A 9,881-nucleotide genomic window follows, 5' to 3' on the forward strand; every position below is an offset into this window, starting at 1 on the left:
AATTTATGTAATTTCTGCTAATAATAGCAGCACTGATCAAGTTAGGAGCAAGCTTGATATTGAATTAAAAGCAACATGGAAGGAAACATCATTGTTGATGGAAGCTTTGTAAGTTTTAAATTTTCGGAATTTGTTTATCGGAATTTATTATTTAGTGAATATTTTTCTGATAAATTGCCAGATCGCAAGACATCTTTTTTAAAGTCAATCCCTTGTGAAAAAGTTGATCAGATCAAGAATGATAGAAATGCTATTTTGACTCTTGCTCAACAAAGCAAAGCTACTGTTGCTGAAGTTTCACTTCTCGATTTTGCACTCGATACTAGACATTATTCTCCAAGAGTTAAAGTTCAATACACCAAGAATACGAACATTGTTAAATCGAATTTAAATACCATTGTTCCTAAGAATGTTGAGGATATTGAAGTTTTGGATCATACTTTTAACATTAATTCCGAAACACAAATTAATTTTATTTATTCAGACATCACAACACAAGAGGGATGTAAATTTGTAAAGGAAAATATTGATTCAATTAAACCAATCGTTTTACGATTGGTAAGACTTGATTCAACAGGTTCAATTGACAAGGAAGAAATGATAAAGGAAAAATACATGGAAGAAGCCTCAAGTGATTTACTCTCTATTCGTGGTTATGGTGTGGAATTACAAATCAAAAATATGGAATACAAACAAACTGCCGACGATGATGTTGTTAGTGGAAATGACACCTTCTATAAGGGTGTTAACTTTAACAAGTTGAAGAAGAATTATCCTCACTTGTCAAATGACTTGGATACCCTCAAGCTTCACATTCAACAAAGTGATTCCAAATCGGAGAAGCTTAAGGTTTGGGAAATGAAATATTTTGGTGTACAAGCAATGAAAAAGATTAGCGACCAACCTTCATTTGATGAAAAAATCAAAATGTTACAAGATATTTCACAAAACTTCCCAAGTTACATGAAAGAATTGAAGAATACAGCATTTGAAAACAGTTTTAAAGACCAAATCCAATCACATTTGTCCAGATATGATGGAGAATTCAAGTCTAGAAATCCAAACAATCCACAAGAAGTTATTAGAAGAAATGCTTTGTTTTTGAATGGTTTAGAGTTGGATCTTACAAAGTTGTCTGTCTTCTCTTTGTTTGAAACTATGGATAAGGAATTGAAGCTTGTCAAGTCCCTTTCATCAGATTATCATCTTAGTTCCAATTCTGTTGAATCAGTCTTGTTTACTCCTTCTACTGCTAGCAAGGACTTGAGATTCAAGTTCTCCTCTGAATTAGAAAAGCAAGTTATTTGGTTCAATAATATTGAAAGTGATAGTTACAATAACTTCCCAAGAGATCTCAAGTCAATGCTCCATCCAACCATGTATGGACAAATGAGATTTGTAAGAAGAAATTTGTTCAATGTTGTTTTCATTTTGGATCCTGCAAGTACACAAAAACAAGTAGCCCAATTACTTTACATCCTTGGTAACATTATGAACAGAGGTTATCCAATTAGAATTGGTGCCTTGTTTATTCCAAAAGTTTCTTCCGGTTTTGTTGACGTTGACCTTACTGGATCATCCTCTGCCTCCCCTGAAACTGTTGATGAATTGTCTTTGCACGCTGTTTCTTTATTGGAACGTATGGCTAAGGAAAACAGAGCTGTTTTCCCAATTCTTAGGGAATTTATGGATAGAGAATCCTTTGATAGTCAATTTGTTGATGATCTTCAAAAAAGATTCTTTGGCTCTGTAAGATTAATGTCGCAACAAGAACTTATTAGTAGATACAGAAGTTTTACAAATATGGGATTTGATGTTAAGTCATCTCCAATTGTAATGGTAAACGGTGCTGTAATTCAAGGCGAGGAGCAAGACTCTGGTGACCAACTTGTAATGAAGGGAGTTAGAGAACAATACGATGCTGTTAAGAATTTAATTGAAAATAATGTAGTTGTAGATAATGACAAGAACCTATTGGAAAAGATAATTAACCACTATGGTGGGTTTGATAAGTTCAACTCTGAAATCTTCAGTAAGAAACAATATGGTATTGTATCCTTGGGTGATATTGATCAAATTAATTTTGTTCAACATCCTGAAAGTGGAGGAGTTGTTAAAAAGACACACATTGTCTGTGTAGGTGATAACCAAGACGCATCATTATTAGTTAAGGAAGCTATTTCATTCATCTCCAAAAATCAGAAGACAAGAATTGGTTTCTTGAATGTTGCTGATTCTAGTTTTTCATCTCTTGCTAAATACCATGTTCTCTACAAACCTAATGGATCTAATCAATTATCTGGTAAGAATTTCTGTTCCAAACACTTTAATGCCAAAGAATCTGGTATTATTTCTATGAATGGTAGAATCATCCCGCTTACTAATTTATTTACAAGCAAAGATATTACTATTCTTGATGCCTTCGAGGATGTTAACTCTGCCATTATTTCTACAATTGAATCAAATTCCTACTCAACTGTTGACCCTGATATTGTAACAAGTGATTACTTGAGCGATGTTCTCTTTGGTGTTTCATCTGTATTGAAGGTCTTCAATCAGTATAAGAGACAAGATTTGAACCATGTTCAATCAAGCAGTGTTGCTACTCTTGAAACTGAGTCAAATCCATCTGCAGAAATCAAGTTGATTGCCATCCTCAATCCACTCTCCAAATTTGCTCAAAAAATTTCTCCACTTATTAGATTTGTTAAGGAAAAGCTTGGAAAATCTGTAAACGTGGTTGTTCATCTTAATCCAGATCTTGAAACTTCAAATTTACCTCTTCAAAGTTATTACACATATGTTTTATCTGGGTCAAGTGTTGCAGAATTCAATACTAGATTCTCAGATGTTAAAGGACGTATTTTCACCATGTGGATGGATGTTCCAGAATCTTGGTTGGTTGATAGTACTTACGCTAAAGAAGATTTGGATAACTTGAAGCTCGATGAATGTGCCTCTCAAAAGTGTTATGCTCGCTTCCAATTGGAATACTTTGTTGCTTCAGGTACATGTATTGATGATAATGGAAGACCAGTTAGAGGATTACAATTACAACTGGTCCACAACTATGGTGTCAATGCTACAAATGTTGACGATACTACATTGGTTATGGCAAACTATGGTTATTTCCAACTTAGAGCTTCTTCACCAAATATTTATTCTGTTAACCTTCCAAAGGGTAGACACTCTGATATTTATTCTGTTCAATCCACTAAGCAAGTAGATTTCTACTCTCAAAGTGAATTGCAACATTCTGATGGATATGGAAGTGCTGATACAAAGAAATTCCTTATTTCAGTTCATTCATTTGATGCACCATTTGCAAGAGTTGTTGTTAAGAGAAATAGTGGAATGGAAAAGGAAGATCTTTTAGCACCTACTCCATCTTCTGGTGGCTGGAGTTCATGGCTCTCTTCTAACAGCAACCAAGAAAAGAAGACCATTCACATTTTCTCTTTGGCATCAGGTTTGATGTATGAAAGATTGTTAAAGATTATGATCTTGTCAGTAAGAAAGCATTTGAAGAGAAGTGATGTCAAAGTCAAATTCTGGTTCTTGAAGCAATTCTTATCTCCTTCTTTGAAGCAATTCTTACCAGAATATGCCAAAGCTTACAACTTTGAATACGGTTTAATCAGCTACCAATGGCCTCACTGGCTTCATAAGCAACAAACCAAGCAAAGATTAATTTGGGCCTATAAGGTTCTCTTCCTTGACGTATTATTCCCACTTCAAGAAGTTAACAAGATTATCTTTGTGGATGCTGATCAAGTTTGTAGAACTGACATGTCAGAATTATTCTTTGATTTGGATATGCAAGGTAAAGCTTTGGCCTACACTCCTTTCTGTGAATCTAGAAAGGAGATGGATGGTTACAGATTCTGGAAGACTGGTTATTGGGCCAACCATCTCGGTGGAAGACCATACCACATTTCTGCTCTCTATGTAGTTGATATTGATATGTTTAGAAGAAATTATCATGGTGATCAATTTAGAATGGTTTATGATAATCTTGCCAGAGATCCAAATAGTTTATCCAATCTCGATCAAGATCTTCCAAACTATGCTCAACACAATGTTCCAATTCGTTCACTTCCTCAAGAATGGTTGTGGTGTGAAAGTTGGTGTTCAGATGAAAGCAAGGCTAAAGCCAAGACAATTGATCTTTGTAACAATCCACAAACTAAGGAACACAAATTGGCAAGTGCCAAGAGAATTATTCCTGAATGGACTGATTATGATAATGAAATTAAGGATTTCCAAAAGAAATTAGTTGTTGGAAAATAAAGAATTTAATTACAATTTTAAACAAATCCATTCTTAATTCACAGCACCTGTAATGGATGACTTTTTAACAAGAGATTACTGAATTGGCTTGTACTTGTTAAATGACCATATTCCCAAAAACCTCCATTGGCGGCAACTTCCCTCCTTGTGTTTTTCATTTAAACAATTAATTGCAATTTGCAATAATTCAAAATAATCTCAATTTTTTGGATTTATTTATTGGCCATTTTCTTGAGTATCAATTGTAGAAAGATATTCTTCTTTAATTGGAGTATTTTCCATCAATTTGCAAGGATCTTTAATAACAAACTCTGGTGATACATATTTGGACAAAGTAGCAATACTGGTAAATATATGACTGATGTATTTGGATTTTTGTTTTGATTCAATGGTTTTGAATTTGAGTTTAGCATTTGAATTTTCTTATTCCTTGCTTGTCTTGGCCAATTCTAAAGCAAGATAACTTTGTAATTGAATGGCATCATCTAATTTCTTCTGAAGTTCAATATTTTGACTCGAAAGACGATTCACCAAATTATCTTCTTTTTTATCGTTATTACCATTAATTGAAGTGACATTTGTTTCACCAACATCCTCCTCTTTGTTCATCTCTTCAGGGTCCAAACCTAACTCACTCAATAGAAAATCATCATTTTTCCCTAAACACTTATCCAATGGTTGATTCATATGTTGTTTTTTAGGTTGCATTGGTTTTGGGTCACTGTTGATAGAACTTTCGGAATTATCTTCTTCATGTCTTTTTCTTTTATTTGATGTGGTTGAGGTGTTAAAAGTAGTATTGTCAGCCACTTGTAAGGATGGAGACTGGTTATTGCCATTACTTACAAATTTAAAAACACCTCCAGAAATCCTTTCAAGATCGGTTGCAAATTTTGCAAAGGCGTGTTTTACCATTTTTTTCAAATTGTTTTGTTGTAATGGATTCAATCGATTCACTTGTTAGCTTACAATATCTAAAAAAAGATTGTTAAAATAACTTGAACCCAATCATCCTATCATGTTAACATAACCACAAATAGAGAAAGTTTGAAAATAAAAATGTCAAAGAAGCGAAAACCACCAATACATCAACTTCAAAGAAGAAGATACGAATCGTGGCAAAAGGAAAATACCAACAGTTTTGGGTCCACTAATAAAACTGTTGAAAAACAATTAAATTTATTTAAAATTTAAAAAAAAAATGTTCAAACAAGGCTATCAAAAACACAACACACTGTTATTTTCTCTTCGTACCATGAAACAAGTTACTACTTTAAATAATTTATCGATAATGTCATCATTAGGAAGAAATTATGTCACTCTATTCGGAGCACCAAAAACTGAAAAGAAAATGCCAGTGTGGTTTCCGATTTATAGAATGATTTTTAAATTGCACAGGGAAACATTTCCTCCTTCACAATTGGCAGAAACAAATAGAATGATGAGAGAAATATTTAGAGATTATATTCACAGATATAGAAAGGAATGTTCATCTTTTGAAGAACAAGAAATATTATTGGAAGAGGCAAAAGAAAGGGCTGTATCTTATATTGAAAATTTGAGAAAAATGTCATTTGGTGGATCTGAAAAATTGGAATTACATTCAATTGATTTTTGGGATAGGTAAGCATTGTTGTGGATTTAATAACTCATCCAAAAAGAATGTATTCAAAAATCAAATTGGATTATGAGGAAAAAAAGAAATTGAATAATGAATTAACACTTTCTCAATATTTTGAAAATGAGAAATATTTGGAAAGGGATTGGTACGGTGAATTTTCAGTGGTAAAGAAGCATTTGAAACCAATAATGAAGAATTTGAAAAAGGATTCTACAATTTTGATTTTGGGAGCTGGACTTTCAACACTTCCTGTTGATATTTACAAAATGGGTTACAAAAATATTGTATGCACAGACATTTCTCAAAGTTTGTGTGAAATGATGAAAGAATATTCCATTGAAGTTTTAGGAGAGAATTCAATTCAATATATTTTACAAGATATGAGAAATATGGAAAGTACATTTGCTGAAAACTCATTTGATATTGTGATTGATAAGGCAACATTAGACTCTTTATACATGGAAGAAGATGCAGAATCCTACGAAGAAGGAATTGTTGATAAAGGAATTGAAAATGTGAGAACAGTTCAACACCAAGTCATAAGAATTTTAAAACCAAAACGTAAATGGGTTGTATTTAGCCAATACGATTACTCATTAGAACCAGAAACTGAGGAAGAATCCAAAGATGACTTGATTTCATTCGACACCCACAATTGTTCAAAAATCAGCATTACACATGATGATGAAGAAAGTTTGTTCGTCTATGTACTAACAAAATAATACACCCAATCTTAGTATTTGACACCATTCTTCTTTTTCCATTCAAGCCATTCTTCAACTAATTTCGGATCCGAAAATTCATCAGCCATTGGTTGCATTCCATTGGCAATTCTTCTCTGATTTAATCTATCTCTATCTTTGAAAATTCCTTCATGTCTTCTCCACTTGGTATCGGAATCATCTTTTAATACTTTAATTGATCCAATAAAACCTGCAACTGTGATGGCAGAGAAAATAACAACAGATTTATTATTTTTAAAAAGGTGTAAAACTCCCTTTGAAAAACTGCTGGACATTTTTTTTTTAATAATTTCAAAATAAATTAAAGATAATTTAATTATTATTAAATATTCAATCAAATTATTAATGTATTAACTGGTCAACCGCAAGAATGAACCATTTCGAGAATTTCAACAAATGTGATAACCCAGATGTGTAATGTTTCTTTTAAAGCGATAAGGGTGAATATTCATATTTGAAGCTTCGGAAAATTTCGAAATTTAGCAAACTCAACATCAATTATGAAACCTGTGAAGTCTCTTCTTCCTCAACCTTCCAATAAATAGCTTACTCATCTGTGAAACTGTTCCTTTCTCAATGATTTGGTTGAATATTACCATCACAACAATATTGAGATCAACTGATAAATGATCCACTTCAGCTCCCTCTATGTATACGGATCAATAAGCTGATTTAATATTAAACAATTCAAAAACTCCTAATGTTGTGGCCTATGAATATTGTACGCTTATGCCTGCACCTTGCTTGTTCTTTCAGGAAATTTCAACAAAAAGCAACGCTCAATTTTAGCCCATTGCCTAGTGCACGCTCTCACTTCACGCCATCAACAACCGATTGGTTCGGACATGTACCGTCGCTTAAATCCCCTGGCTTGAATCTTTAATTTGCTATTAAAAAAAAACTACCACACCTGCTCTTTGTTGCGCTTCTCGTTACTACACAGAGAGAAAATGACTGTCAGTCGTGGTGAGGATACACAATTGCTGCTTCAACAGCAAGATCAGAATAATCTCTCTTGGGATGAAATCAAACGTTTATTGCAAGATTCGGATGCTTTCCAATTGTCAAGTACCAAAGCTTGGTCTCAAGTTTTAATGACAATTGCCTTCCTTACTCTTGGTATTGTTGCTGCTGCCATGTTTCCATGGTATTTACTTCCAATCAGTTGGTTCTTTGTTGGCTTGTGTGCCAGTGGTTTGATGGGTGTTGCTTATGCTTGTAGTGAAAATAGATTTTTCAATCAAAAGACAATGCCAAGTTGGGTCAATGATTTGGTTGGTATGATTTGCATGTTGCCATTGCTTTATCCATTTGAAGCTTTTAAGACCTTGGCAAACAAGTCAGAAGAAGAAAAATCACAAAATGTCAATCAAGAAGATGAAGGTTTTGTTATGAAAGCTTTGGCTTTTGTTTTGAAGAGTCCATTGTGGTTTTTGAGTTCAATCTTTGATTGGTTCAGAGCTAACATTTATTTTGAAACTAAGAAGAGTATTGTTATCAATGCAGTTGTTCTCTATGTATTTGCTGCTGCATTCTTCTCTTTGATGGTTTACTTTGTTGGTTTGTGGGGATTGGTCAAGTTCTATGTTGCTCCACTTATTGCCTACCATTTGATCAACTCTACTTTTATGAAGGTCAATGATGCTGATGCTAAGAAGAATACCATTACTCATTTCCCATCTATTATTGAATTCTTGACTAACTATGCCAACCATTCTTATAGAATCAAGTTGAAGTGGAACAAGAAGGCCAATAATAACAATGAAACAATTACTCAAAACTTGAAGGAAAAGTTGATCAAGGTTGTTCCAAACTATAACTGGAATAAGGCTAAGAATGCTCTCTGTGAAAAGTTTGGTAAGAATTTGGAAGGTATTGGTGGTACTACTTTCTTCTCTGATTTGGGAAAGACTTTTGAAAATGAAGTTGATTTGAGAAATATTGACTGGTTCATCACCATTTACTTGATTGGATCCGTTGTTGGTACTATTTATGGTGTTATGACTTGTGCTTTCAACTGGAAGACTTATGTTTTGAGCTTTGTTGGATATTACATTGCTGGTATTGGTATTACTGCTGGTTATCACAGAGTTTTTGCTCATCGTTCCTGTAAGGCAACATGGCCAGTTAGAGTTTTCTTAATGTTACTCGGTACAAGTGCTTTCCAAGGAAGTGTTGTTTCTTGGTCAGCTGATCACCGTAGACACCATCAATATGTTGATACTGAAAGAGATCCATACAATATTAAGAACTCTTTCTTCTATGCTCACATGGGATGGTTGATGTGGAAGAGAGAAGTTGATACTACAAATGCTAAGGATTTACTTTCTGATCCTGTTATCAAATTCCATCATGAATATTATCCATATTTGGCTGTCTTTTTGGGATATTTGTGTCCAATGCTGATTGCTGGTTTATGTTGGGGCGATTATTATGGTGGCTTCTTCATCGCAGGTGTCTTGTCAAAGACTTTCCTCCAACATTGTACTTTCTTTATTAACAGTTTGGCTCACTCTTGGGGTGTTTCCACTTTCAATGACGATCACACAGCTTGTGATTCATATATGGTCAGTTTGTTCACTTTTGGTGAAGGTTATCACAATTTCCATCACACATTCGCCTACGATTACAGAAATGGTGTTCGTTGGTATCACTATGACCCAGGCAAATGGCTTCTCTATATGTTCTCTCTCTTTGGCATGACCTATGATTTGAAACGTTGTGATCCAATTCACTACGAAAAGGGTAAACTTATCATGATGCAAAAGAGAATCGATGAAGAACAAAAGAAGATTGATGAAGAAAAGAAACTTTATGATTGGGGTACTCCTCTTGAAAAGTTGCCAACCAAATCATATGAAGAATTCCAAAAGGATTGCAAGACCAAATCTTTAATCATTATTGATAATGTTGTCCATGATGTCACTAACTTTATTGGTGAACATCCAGGTGGTGAAACTATCTTGAAAGCTTATCTTGGTAAGGATGCCACTAAGGCCTTCAAGGGTGATGTTTACTTGCACACTAACGTTGCCAAGAATATTTTGGCTCAAATCAGAATTTACAAACTTGCTCCCCAAAAGAGTGATTAAACTTTCCGATATTAATTTTTGAAGCAGAATTAGACATTGCACCATTACACAATAAATAATAACCAAGTTCTGTTCTCAAAATTAATCAAAAACTCTTTTAGATTGCAATTTGCATACAATTATTTGTACAAACCT

General features: G+C 33.8%; 4 protein-coding genes across 4 annotated transcripts; 3 read left to right on the plus strand and 1 right to left on the minus strand.

The window, feature by feature from the left end:
* Positions 1-75: 75 nt before the first annotated feature.
* On the plus strand, positions 76-4,309 carry NAEGRDRAFT_79594 (UDP-glucose-glycoprotein glucosyltransferase; the record flags this gene model as incomplete). Its single annotated transcript, XM_002677688.1, has 1 exon — positions 76-4,309. One exon carries the CDS (start codon positions 76-78, stop codon positions 4,288-4,290), a length of 4,215 nt encoding a protein of 1,404 aa, XP_002677734.1. The 3' UTR covers positions 4,291-4,309.
* A 404-nt stretch (positions 4,310-4,713) lies between these two features.
* NAEGRDRAFT_48781 (uncharacterized protein) lies at positions 4,714-5,205 on the minus strand (the record flags this gene model as incomplete). Its single annotated transcript, XM_002677787.1, has 1 exon — positions 4,714-5,205. One exon carries the CDS (start codon positions 5,203-5,205, stop codon positions 4,714-4,716), a length of 492 nt encoding a protein of 163 aa, XP_002677833.1.
* A 747-nt stretch (positions 5,206-5,952) lies between these two features.
* Positions 5,953-6,633, plus strand: NAEGRDRAFT_48782 (uncharacterized protein; the record flags this gene model as incomplete). Its single annotated transcript, XM_002677689.1, has 1 exon — positions 5,953-6,633. The coding sequence occupies one exon, from the start codon at positions 5,953-5,955 to the stop codon at positions 6,631-6,633; it is 681 nt and encodes a 226-aa protein (XP_002677735.1).
* Positions 6,634-7,548: 915 nt separating this feature from the next.
* NAEGRDRAFT_39026 (Delta9 fatty acid desaturase family protein) lies at positions 7,549-9,827 on the plus strand. The gene has a single exon (XM_002677690.1). The coding sequence runs from the start codon at positions 7,605-7,607 to the stop codon at positions 9,744-9,746; it is 2,142 nt and encodes a 713-aa protein (XP_002677736.1). The 5' UTR covers positions 7,549-7,604; the 3' UTR covers positions 9,747-9,827.
* Positions 9,828-9,881: the final 54 nt, after the last annotated feature.

This window comes from Naegleria gruberi (assembly GCF_000004985.1).
Source record: "Naegleria gruberi genomic scaffold NAEGRscaffold_21, whole genome shotgun sequence".
NCBI lineage: Eukaryota > Heterolobosea > Eutetramitea > Acrasida > Naegleriidae > Naegleria > Naegleria gruberi.

What these genes read in the sequence shown, in the direction of transcription:
- NAEGRDRAFT_39026 (XM_002677690.1), top strand. Translation starts at nt 7,605, where the DNA reads ATGACTGTCAGTCGTGGTGAGGATACACAATTGCTGCTTCAACAGCAA.